The sequence below is a fragment of the Nycticebus coucang genome, chromosome 2 (assembly GCF_027406575.1).
Source record: "Nycticebus coucang isolate mNycCou1 chromosome 2, mNycCou1.pri, whole genome shotgun sequence".
In the NCBI taxonomy this organism is placed as follows: Eukaryota; Metazoa; Chordata; class Mammalia; order Primates; family Lorisidae; genus Nycticebus; species Nycticebus coucang.
In genome coordinates this window covers 27,975,596-27,988,417 of record NC_069781.1, presented here as the reverse complement: position 1 = coordinate 27,988,417, position 12,822 = coordinate 27,975,596, and the positions used below count along the sequence as shown (strand labels likewise).

General features: G+C 42.7%; 1 protein-coding gene across 4 annotated transcripts in view; it reads left to right on the top strand.

The window, feature by feature from the left end:
• PALM2AKAP2 (PALM2 and AKAP2 fusion) overlaps window positions 1–12,822 on the top strand; it is a 524,781-nt gene that overhangs the window by 237,406 nt on the left and 274,553 nt on the right. For all 4 annotated transcript variants that reach the window (XM_053566186.1, XM_053566193.1, XM_053566191.1 and 1 more), the window contains one exon: window positions 1,622–1,702. In XM_053566186.1, coding sequence (XP_053422161.1) covers window positions 1,622–1,702 — 81 coding nt within the window. The remainder of the gene's footprint in view (window positions 1–1,621; window positions 1,703–12,822) is intronic.

Sequence of the window (12,822 nt, the reverse complement as noted above, 5' to 3'; positions counted from 1 at the left end):
AGAAACCTCTGGTTATAACATAAATTATTATCACATTGATTTGAATAGCAGTGGTGCAGTCACATCGCCAGAAACATAGCAACTACATAAAACAAAAGCTTCCCTGAACACAGAGCACAGAAGCCAAGCTTTACATTATTGTCTTCTCCAGGATTTGGCTGTTGTATCGTAAAACGCCATTATGTCTCGTCTAACAAGTTCCTCCCTGCATATGTGAGTAAAGGAAGATGATTCAGTGCAGTAAATGTCTCAGTAAACTGGCTCCGTACACTTTGGAAACAAAGCATTACCAGGGAAGCTATCCTAAGAGCAGGCTTTTCTATTCTTATGCATCACATTCATATGATGCTATTGAAAGCCTGCCTTGGAGAAGTATGGAGAAGAGAAATACGAAGGGTTCATTCTCATGAAACGGTTACGGTGTAAATGCAAAGGAAGTACATCCCATTAAAGCCAGTGTCTAGGCATTACCTAGAAGGAAACATGTGGCAATAAGAAAAGAAGCAATGAACACTGAGTGCTAACTGTGTCAGGCACTGTCGTGGGGCCTTTTCATGCATCATCGTACTTAATCCACACCCTCTATGGTTGGGGTACTGTTATTATTATTTCCCCTTTTAGTGGGAGAGGATTGAGACCTAGGGGGTGAAAGAACCTGCCAGAGGTCTCACTGGTAGCAAGTGAGAGGGCTGAGAGTTGGATCCACACAGACAGAATCTGGATTTCATATTTGCCATAACCTCAGTGAGCACCAGCCACATGAAATGCACCCTCCAAAAAGGCGAGTTGAAACGAAGATTACCCAGTTCATTTATATTTTTTAGTATGTCCAAGTGGATGATCTGTCCTACAAAATTCGAAATTTCATCAGATTATTTGTGTATATGATTTTTTTGTTTTTGCTTTTTTGAGGTAGTCTCACTCTGTGGCCTGGGCTACAGTGCCATGGCAACCTCATAGATCACAGCAACCTCAAGTGATCCTGTAGCCTCAGCCTCCCCGGTAACCAGGACTACAGGTGCCTGCCACAATGCCAATCTAATTTTTCTATTTTCAGTAGCGTCGAGGTCTCGCTCTTGCTCAGTCTGGTCTCGAACCCCTGAGCTCAAGCCATCCTCCCACCTCTGCCTCCCAGGGTGCTAGGTTTACAGGTGTGAGCCACTGCCCAGCATGTGTATATGATTGTGATAAAAGAATTATCAGACTAGAATTTCCTACTGTGTTATTCTATCCTATCTATCCTATTTGCAGTTTGTAACAAGCTCTGTGTTTTGGATTGAGACATTTTTATTCTTTGTCTCCAAATTAAAACTATAGTGTGTGTGTGTGTGTGTGTGTGTGGAAACTGCCTGTTCTTCTGGATTAAATTCTTGCAGCCTCGCTGAGTGAGGAGAATTTCTCCCACTCTTCGAGCCCACAGCAGACATGTTAGGAGAATGCTGCTGCTAGCAACACACCCAGGGACGGTGGAGCAGGTGACGCCGTGTGTGTGCCCGGTGTCTCTGGAAGTCTCTATACAGATGTGCTGCTGCTGCTGCTGCTGCTGCTGCTGCTTCCTGGCTTAACATTTCTGGAGCCAACACCCACCCACTCTTACAGCCTCTCTCTCTTTATTTTCAAGGAAAAAAGAAAGCGGCAGACTGAAATAGAAGGCAAGCGACAACAGCTTGACGAGCAGATACTCCTGCTTCAGCATTCCAAGGTAAGCGCTGATCCCGGGACCCCTCTCCATGATTAGACATGCAGCTCACACTCGGGAGAGCTGGGCAGAGCCTGCCCTGCCGCCAAGGTATTGCCACCAGCCTTGTTCATTCAACCGGGAAACATCTCTTGGCTTTTCTTGCAAATTTGTCAAATTCAGGGCATTGTTACAGCATTCCTATTTCTGGCAGCCTGAGACTGCAGTGTGCATGTGGATGGGGTAGAGGGTGTGTCCATGTGAAATGTGCTGGCTATATATAGAAACTGGCTGAGACTACTCCACAGGGCGGGCGAGATCGCGTTCCAGGGCTGCTCTCCCGCGCACAGGTGCTGGGTGTGTTTGCTCAGAGGCTCCAAAAGGTACATGTCACTGAATGGGCTATTTCTTTTTTCATTAAAAATATTAATATTTTCTTTCCTGATGTGGAGAAAAGGGAGATGAAACAGTATGATTTCAGAACAACACTATGTATTTCAGATTATTCATTTATTTTATTCTCCACTTTTAACAATTCTGAAAGTGGTGAGGACAAGCAGTTGGTCAAAGATGGCTTTTAGATGATTTGATTTGGTTGGGACTCCATTGCACCATGTTAAAAAGAGAGGAAGAGCGCTCACATGCATGAGCGCTGTTTATTTTTTTCTTTAAAACATAATGCACCTTCATAGTTTACTGGAGGACGGGGTGGCGGGGGGGCACATAATGCACTTAAGCCTTGTCATTGATTACAGCCCAGCAGAAAGCTCTATCACTGTCACAAGGTCCCCACTGGTTGCAGAATGTTGCTTTCTGTATGTGCAGAGAATAATGTGACCTGTTCCAGTGGCCAGCAAGGAGTTGCTGCTTGCCTCTGACTGTTCCTGGGCTTTTTTTTTTTTTTTAAGGAAACCTTCCGCTGCTCACCCTATGTTGCTGTGACATTGTCACACAGAACTGCATTGCTCAGTGGGCTGATGGGAAGGTGGCATTGGCTTTTGGGTTGATTCTAGGCCTGGATTCCTTGGATGTTTTTAAACAGGGTGGACCTTTCTGGTTGCATTCCCTGTTCTTCACTAGGAAATAGATTTGTGCTAAATGAATCCCCCAAATGAGAATCACCAGCAAGCTGGTTACTGATCTCAAGTAGCAGCATGACTCCTATCTGCTTAGCATGTGTGTCAGCTTACCATTAACTTTAAGCAGAAAAATGTGCTGAAAAGGAGGCCCAGCAGCGTGATGCTGCGAATATTGCTGATTTCTGTTTGTTGTATAAATCCATTTTCGGAGCTGTCTTTGTCAGAGCTGGCTCCGTATCTCATATGCTGTTGCTCTGTCCTGCTACATTCCTGCGGGAAGATGGAGGGCTAAAATTAGTATCCTCTTCTTTCACAGAGAGGGCTTAGAAACACTTGATAGAACAGAGTGAATTGTTCAAGGTCAACCTGGACAGAGCTGGGTCTGTGGCTCAGAGCACATTCAATTCAGTACAGTACTCATAAGAGACCAAAATGTACTAAAATCTCAGTGAATTCGTGGTTAAAGGTGAACTTTAAAATAAGAAGACTGAATGAGTAAGAGGCTGCTTTAGACTAGACAGCCTCTTGTCTTTTCCAGCTTGATGTAATTCTTTGCCGTAGCATGGCGTGAAGCCTAAGTGAAGCAAAGAACATATGACAGGAGGTCTAGGTTTTTTTGTCCCCCTTATCACTCTGGATGCCAAGTAAGATACTAAGGGCTCATATCTTAGTTACTGCTGATGTCCAGCGCAGTGTGACTACATTCTGTTCATGTTGTAGTTATCCATTCATCTATCCATCCATCCATTCATCTACCCATCGTCCGCCCATTCATTAACTTAATCAATAGAAACAATAGTAAAAATTATTTAGCTTTGCATAGGGGAGCAGTGAGCTTCCTTCAAAGACCTTGGAAATAAGGGCATCAGTTCTTTGTGGTTATATTGGTAAAATTCTCACTAGGTAATGAGATTGGCTATCTAAGAGAACACCCAACACTTTTACCAAGGTCATTTTATTATTGTAGTGGAGCACGTAGGGGTGCTGGGGAGCAATGGAGCTTAATAAGTGGAAGCCAGTACACTGTATTTTTCTTTCTCTGGGGGAAGGCTTGTGTGGACAGAATGAGGTGGACTGTCAGCCGTGGACATTGAGAAAGAAAAGCTCAAAATCAGCTGGGTGTGGTGGCGTGCACCTGTAATCCTAGCATTCTGGGTGGCTGAGGCGGGAAGATTGTTTGAGGTCAGGAATTTGAGATCAGTCAAGCACAAGTGAGACCCCATATGTACAAAAACTAGAAAAATTAACCGAGTGTGGTGGTGCACACCTGTAGTCCCAGGTACAAGGGATGCTGAGTCAAGAGGGTTGCTGGAGCACAGGAGTGTAGTTGCAGTGGGCTCTGATGATGCCACTGCACTCTGGTCCTGGGCAACAGAGTGAGACTTTGTCTCAAAGAAGAAAGAAAGAAAAAAGAAAAGAAAGCTCAGAGTTTCCAAAGGTGACAGTGTTTGTCTGGTACCGTCTGCAGAGATACCCCAGCTTTGGGAGGCACTGAGTTTCTGCATGCTGGTGAGGTGGGGTCAGTGCTGAGGTGATCGGTCCTCGGCCTCCCTGTAGCCCAGGTGAAACTTCCTTCATGACTCTGTCTCTCTTTTTCTGAGTTTATCCTTCCTAAAATAATCTGAGTCATTTTGATAGAAGGAAGTGGGTGCCTCATTGAGGGAAATGATCACTTCAGGCATGAGAAAGGAGTACATTGTACTTTATACCAGCTACTATGGACTGACCCCATAGAGGGCGAGTCCTCTTCATTCATTTGCAGCGAGGTGGCCTCATGCCTGGATGGAAGTACCCTGTTTCCCCGAAAATAAGACATCCTCCAAAAATAAGACCTACTTACAGGAAAGATAAAACGTCCCCGGAAAATAAGACCTAGCGTATCTTTGGAAGCACACCTTAAAATAAGACACTGTCTTATTTTCAGGGAAACAGGGTAGGTTCTCTGAGATTCTGTTTCCTCCTCTGTGAACCTCTCATCGCAGAGTCAGCCTGTCTTCTCCTGGTAGCTTGAGAGGTTTGTCATCCTCTCATCCACCCTCAGTAATAATTGTCATTTTTTTGAGTAGCTAAGATGTGCCTAATACTTTACAAACATACCCATGGTAATGACCACGAGATAGATGTTACTCTTCCCATCTTACAGGTTTGGAGACAAAGTCATGAGGTCAAGGAACTTGCTCAAGAACACAGAGACTATCAGTGTGAGAGACCCTGGGTTGAATCTCTGGGCTGTCTGCTTCCAAAGACCATGCTCTTTCCAGGACACTGTTCTCTTTGAAAGATATATTTCCTTTGAACAATTTAAGATGCCAGTTACCACCATTGCTGTCTCTCTCACTCTAAGTGTATTTTCATGGACTCCAAAAGATTTAGGTCATGTGGAGACAGGCCACAGTGATTATTTTAAGTTCCTTGAAGTTCTCAATATTAGGAAATATGTCAATAATCATTATCTATTTCATTAATTTACAAAATCCCAGATGCTTGCTAAGAAAAAAAAAATATTCTCATTGCAAAGGTAAATGGAAAAGCATTGGAGTTAGGTTTCATATTTATTAAGATATGATTTTTGTATTGTTTATATAATTCTCATATGGTATATCTTAGGTGTAATTCTTACATACAAGAGAAGTATATAATTCTCTTATCCAATAGCCTTGGACACTCATTCTCATGCAATAATATGAATTATAGAGACATAGTCACTGGTCTCTGGTCAAAGCAAGTAAATAGAATGTAAGACAGTGGTCTTGGCACTCGCATGGTTGTTTACTCGCTCCCTGTGGTGTTTAGGAGTATACTGGGAGTTGCTCCACCAAATGACATATCATTATCTTATATATGGACTGTGAGCAGATTCCGTAATGCGAGGGGGACTGAAGTATGAAATTAAAATGGTCAGCTGCCACACCCCAGTGATGAGGAGAGCTCGCGTTACTTTGACGTCTTAGCCAAATTAAACTGAGATTGCTTTTTACAAGATTCTTAGCCATAGTTAGTATCTAACATTTGCAATGTAAGAATTTCCTAGAAATATAAATAGAACCGTAAGCAATTTTGATGCAGTATTATTTTGCTGATTGTACAAGGAAGGAATATACGAGCATCACAAAAACTAAATGTAAAAGTACAAGCAAAGGTAAAGGAAAAAAAACATATCAACTCTATACTTAGCACCCAGATGGAACTCACATGGGGGTGTATGCTTCTGTACTTTTTCTTCCTTTTTATAGCTTAAGCTGTGTAACTCCTTATTTACAGGGTTTACCAACCTGTGGGTAAATGAAATTATATTGATGTTAATATCTGAATTAACTTTTTTTTTTTTTTGGAGACAGAGTCTCACTGTGTCACTCTTGGTAGGGTGCCGTGGTGTCACAGCTCACAGCAACCTCAAACTCTTGGGCTTAAGCATTTTTCTTGCCTCGACCTCCCAGTAGCTAGGACTGCAGGCACCGCCACAACGCCTGGCTGTTTTTTTTTATTGTTGTCATTGTGTTATTGTTGTTTTAGCAGGCCCAGGGTGGGTTCAAACCCATCAGCACCGGTGCATGTGGCCGACACCCTAAGCACTGAGCGACGGGTGCCGAGCCTGAATTAACTTTTATCTCTTTGCTGGTTTTTATATATAGGCTCTTTTAAATTCCCAGACAAAAATGTATATTTTTCATAAAATCACATCTAGCATTCTTTTACTTTGCAATTACTGAACTTAATGTCATCCTTGGAAAGAACATCCTCATCTCAAATACTTACCAGTGATATTTCTTATAGTTTAATAGTATTAATCCACTAGAATTTATTTTTGTGAAGGTCTGCGATGAGGAATATAACTTTCCTTTTTATTAATGCTGAACCACTTGTCTCCAGATGATTTATCGATTCATTCATCCTTCCCCTCCCTGATTTAAATGTCTTCTTTGTCACGTATGTATTTCTCACTTATACTTGGGTCTGCCGCCGGTAGATTCTTTTTATTCCACGAACCTGCCTATTCCTGGGCCAGTGCCATTCTCATTTAGTCCCTATAGCTTTTTCACATATTACAATATTTTATAAAGCAGGAGTTCCCATTATTATTCTTTTGAAAAATTGTCTTGGCTTTTTATTTCATGGAAACAATTATTTACTTTTATTGTTTTTGTCATGTGACTTGTGATAACGTGAATTTAAAAAAATAAATCAACTACTATATTATACCAAAACAGACTGAATTTAATATTTTCTTTTGCCCCTCGGTTGAATTGCCAGAGATTTGTCTATTTTATTGGTCTATGCGAAGTCCCAGCTCAGAGCAGGCACTAGGTACTTATTGCAACATGAATTCATTTTGGACGTCACATTTATAAAGCTTTGTCTGACAGAGTCAGCACTGTCAGAATCAAATCCTTAATACCACATCTTCAATACATAAACTGCCTTTGAATTACTTATTCATGAGCAGGGAACCCTCACTCTAGTTTTCTTCTAACCCAAGCTATGAAAATTGTCATTATATTTTAAAGACCACAGCCTTTTCCTTCCGGAAGGCTGAATAAAATACCATCAGAGACTGAATTGTGACCCTGTGAAATATTTATCATCAACCCACCAAAGTCATTTGCTGGAGAGCCCAAACGCATCAGGAGTCTTGCTGCAAAGATATTATGGTATCTTCCACTATTTTGAAGCATTAGTACTAATTTTAGACTTTTCTTGGTTATTAGTACGTGTGAAAGACCAACTTGATTTCAAGTTTTAAAATATTGAACAGATAGGTACAGAACCTAGTGTAAGGGAACTTTATAGAGCATCCCTTTTTTCCATCCCATATTTCCTGTCCCTCTACACAGAGTTTGAGTAGAAGTTAAAACTTGATCTCGTCTATCAGTAGCCTTGGGCTGGCTTCTGCCTGTGCCATCTGAATTGTGTAACAAAATCTCAAAAGCAGACCAAGATCTTATTGGGAGTCAAAGAGGAGGAAGGAAAGTGTGAGAGGGACTGGGGAAGGGGAAGAGAGAAAGGGAGCAAGTGAATGGCTGAAAACACACACACAAACACCCCTTGCCCCCACATCTGTTTACCTACACTCATTGGCTAATGGAGCCAGTGTTAGCTTCAGGCAGATTACAGGTGAATGAAAGACCTACAGTCAAAAGTAAAAATCCTGAAAGTACAAGAAGGAATCACTGGTGAAAATTTTTTTTCTGAGGGTGGTGAAGTCATATCTAAGTATGACGTCGAAGCCAGAATTAGAAAATAAAAAGAGTTATAGCTTTCAAGCTATAAACCAATTATAGCCCAAGAATATGGGGAAAGGGAGGGGAGGGGAGGGGGGAGGATGAGTGGAGGGAGAGTAATTGGCGGGACTACACCTATGGTACATCTTGCAAGGGTACATGTGAAATTTACTAAATGTAGAATACAAATGTCTTAATACAATAACTAAGAAAATGCCGTGAAGGCTGTGTTAACCTGTTTGATGAAAACATTTCAAATTGTATATAAAACCAGCACATTGTACCCCACAATTGCATTAATGTCCACAGCTATGATTTAATAAAAAAAAAATCAAAAAAGAAAAAGATTGCTAGGTATGACTTGGTGAAAGTAACAAGTGTCTGGTCAAAAAAAAATTGGAGACTTACTACCAGTGCTGATTCATTTCCCACTTTCATTCTAGAAACCTCCCAAGATTAACATGCCTCAAATGGTCAGTCCCACACACTGACCCTAGACACTCGTCACTATTTACCTGGGTCTCCTCAAAAAGTGGCTTTTTTTTTCTCAGTCCCCTTATCTGTAGGTGAAAATTTGTAGATTGGACTAGATGATCTCTGAGGTCTTTTTTAGCTGTAATAGTCTAAGATTTTATATTTCCTGAAAACAGTGTGTGTGCATGGTTTTTCAATCATTCATTCGTTGAATGGGTACTAATTATCACCAGCTACAACCTCCCATGTCCATCTCTGTAGAGGAATAAAAGACACAGCCCCGGACTGCCAGGGACTTGGGGCTGAGTGCAGAAGAGAAAGCATTAAATGGGCCTCACTGTTAGAGGGGCTGGAGGGCAGTTGTCCACTTTAAGGAGGAGATCAGTGGTGCCTTAAGACTTTGTGAATCCTATCTGAGGATTCTCGGGTGATCTTATGCAGAGGCCGGACAGTAGAGTGCATCTCTTGACTTCAAATCTTAGATCCACACTTCACTAGATTGGAGACTATGGACAAGTTACTTAATATTAGCTCCTACCTCATAGGATTTTGGGAAAGTTTAGTGGATTTATATATAAGTCATGTAAAGCAGTAAGAGTTCTGTATGACCGTCATCGTCACCATCCTTACCTAGTACCGGGGCTTCAAAGATCATGTATGTATTGTTGACTCCAGCCCAAAGGCCCTGGACTCCAGGCTTCTCTGTTCAACGGCTTTCCTGACATTTCCACTTACATGGGTGTCTCTTTCATTTAGAAGCCTCCCAAGGGTAACATGCCCCAGATGGAAGTTTTGATTTTCTGCTTTTCTACCATGTGTTCTTCCTCTGGTCTCCAAGAAAATGACACCACCGTTCACCATTTTGCTCAAACCAAATATCTCTATGCCCCCTTTAATCTCCCTTTTTCTCATCCCCCACATCCAATCTATCGGCAAATCATATTGATTTTATCTCTAAGGTACACCTCCCTCTCCACACCTTCCTTTTCTAAGGCTTCTCCTCTGTTTCCAGCTAATATGCTCCATCATCTGACGGACCCAGTAGACTGCCATCATTGCACTGTGTAATCCTGCCCCTGCCAAGCAGTTCTACCTACTGCGCTGAAAACAAACTACAAAGTGCTTAGTAAAGCTGCAGAACCCCCCTGACCTGGCCCCTGCCTTCCTGTCCATCTTCCATTTGTTCTGCCTCCTCTCCCACCACCGCTCATGATGGTCCAGCCACTCGGGCTTCGTTTGGGTCCACAGACACCCCAAACTCTGTCCCCTACTGTGGACTAGTACATTTGCCAGTCCCTCCTCCCGGGATGCTCCTCCTGATCTAAGATTTCAGCTCAGATGTTCAAGTCCTGGGAAAGCCCTTTCCCACCTCAAGTGTCCTCCCTCGGTCCTTCTGTGTAATGCTGTCCTGCCTTCCTGCTCCCGGGCAGCTTCAGAGTCTGAGATTGTCTTGCATCCCAGTGAGGGATGGAGGCTCCGTGAGACTAGGCACTTGCCTATTTTCTGGGGACTGGTAGATAGAGTTCCTGGCAGGTGGAGAAGGGATCGGGAGAGCCACTGCTCCTGAGATGGGGATTCCAAGGAGAGGATGAAGAATTCTGCTTTAAATCACAGAGTATGGCCAGCCTGCAAGAAAGCTCACTTATTTCCCAAGCATTTGGTAGGTCCCAGGTTCTCACACAGTACTATTCAGATTGTGGCTCATTGACTAGCAGCAGCAACAACAGCATCGCCTGGAGGCTTATTAAAATTCAAATTCCCAGGCCCAACCTGCCTTAGAGAACCCACATTGCCGTGGGTGTGGCCCTGGAATCTGTGTCTTAGCGAGCTCTCCTGGCAATCCTTACGCGTACCAAAGTCCTTTCTCTTCATGGCTGCACCCATTTGACACGTGAAGTTTGACAGTTCTTAGCACCTGTGAGCTATGACACATTTGAGAGGATGTGTGTTCTTTGGACAATAAAGGCCAAATAAAGAGAAATGTTTTTATTTTTTGTTTTCATTACTGCTGAGCCACACTCATCACAAAATTCTGAAACACTCAGGCAGTAAGTACAAGCCAAAACAGTACAGGGGAAACCCAGATATTCCTGTCATATTCTGGTTCTCCGGGACAACAAAAGATGTAGAGGTAAACTTACTTGGATTGGTGATTTCCTCTGACAGCATGACTTTGGAGCCAAGTGAAAAATCAACTATGCATTTTTTTTTTTTTGTAGTTTTGGCCAGGGCCCGGTTTGAACTCCCGTATATGGGGCTGGCGACCTGCTCCACTGAGTCACAGGTGCCACCCCTCAACTATGCATTTTTTTAAGTGTCAAAACACCTTTGTGATACAGACCTCTCTGATATCAGGCCTGCTACCATTTTCTGTTAGAGCCTCTCTTCTGCGCTCCTCCAATTGGGGATGAGTCTGAGGATGTCATTGCTGGATCCAAGAGCAGACATACACAGAGGGGCATGTGCCTCTGGGTGCCCAGGATCACCAGGCTGCTTTGTCCAGAAATGAGGGGCCAGACGCTTCGCTTGGTGGCAGGAGGCACCGTACGAAGAAGGGCAGAGGGGGCATTCCTAAGAGCAGCCACTTTCTTCAATTGCAAGAAGACATGGCTTCAGAACATCCCTGCTGGGGGATGACTGCCCTCTAGAAGGGTCCTCACACAGACACTAAGGATGCCAGGATTTCTGTCTCCTGAAATCCTATGAAAGTTTTTGCCGTCTGTGGTTTGGACCAGGTTAGTGCCAAACAGTTTAGCTCAGAAAGCACTCTTCCCATGTAGGTAGTGGATGAAAATCAAGCTTTTCCCAATTTATCCATTTACTCATTCATTCACTGAAACTGGGCAAGGTGCTGTAATAAACACAAAGGTGAATAAGACTTAGTCAGCCCCAACCTTTGAGGAGCTGGTGGTCTAAAAGGGGAACAGATGTAAAAAGAAATAATTTGAGGGCGGTAGGAAAGTGCTATACAGTATTGTCCCTGCTATACGAGACGGAGAGACACTGATCCTGCCAGCAGAGATGAAGACTTCTCTGGTGGCCTTTTTCTGCTCTTTCTCAGGTGAATGGGGGAGAGGTCAAGAGAACAGGACAAACTCCAGCAGTAATAAACGTTTCCGTAGTGCACAGTATGTGCCCTACACTTTTAGCATATGAACAAATTTAATCCTCATTACAGCCCTCTGAGATGGGCACTGTTGCCATTCTCCATTTCACAGAGGAGCAAACTGAGGCTTAGTGAGGAGGAGCCTGTCCAGAGTAACTCAGCCAGTAAATGACCAGCTGGCTCCAGGATCCAGGATGTTAACCACTGTTCAACATGGCCTCTCACAACCTTCTCCTGGGAGTAAATTTTAAAGCCAAGTTGTAGGTCAAGAGAAGAAAAACAATAAGCATCCTTCTACTTCAGAATTGCTACAAATGAAAAGTTTATTTTGCATCTATATCAAATTAGGTATCTGAATAAAATGTAAGAACAATGATTGATTTTAAAAATGACCTCTTGCAATATGCAAGCAGGATCTGTCTGGGGAATTTTGAGAAGCTTAAGTGGATAACGGAGGTTCTGATTTATTTTGCTTCCGTAGCCCACTTAGAAAGAGCAACCAATGTTCCCCACTGATTCCCACTTTCTGATAGAAACAAATCTCTAATAAAACTTTGGAGAGCAACCAACATAAACAAATTGTACTGGGAGCATTTACACATGATTCTATATTATAAAATGGTGCCCTATACTGTAAAAACTGTGCGTTTTTATACTTACCTCGGTGGTAGATGCAGACTATTTATATAGCACACATTTATAGGCCACATGTTACCCATGATGTGTAATTATTTAAGCATATTGGAGTGTGGGGGTGTTTCCTATTCACAGTCACTTAGCAGTACAGTTAGGAATCGCTTCTATGTGAATGAACTCATTTCTTTAAGTCTCATTATTAGAAAATTACAGGTTAAGTGCTATGAATTTGCCTTTCTATGTAAGGTAACCAAACTGATCTACCCAGAATAATTTATAATGGAATGTTTTATAATTAAAAAGCAAGAATAATGCCTGTAAAAACCACAGCTGCCCCCCCATCCCCCCCCAAAACACACAGAGGGAGCATTGTGCTCCCAGGGCCTGTCCTAGAAGCCTGATTGAACTTGCATCTGGGTTTCCAGCAGGGTCTTCACAGTGCTGAGTGGCCCCTGGACATCTCCATAGAGTGGTGAATCAGGACCACTAGTGAAGTCTAACTCACTATTACTAAACATTGGCAGTTTTTAAAAACTCATTTGATAGATTCTTAATCAGCAGCCCTTAATCCCACATACAAATGAGAGTATATGGATTTGTTTTGCTCATAAGAGCTACAGGGTCTGCTCC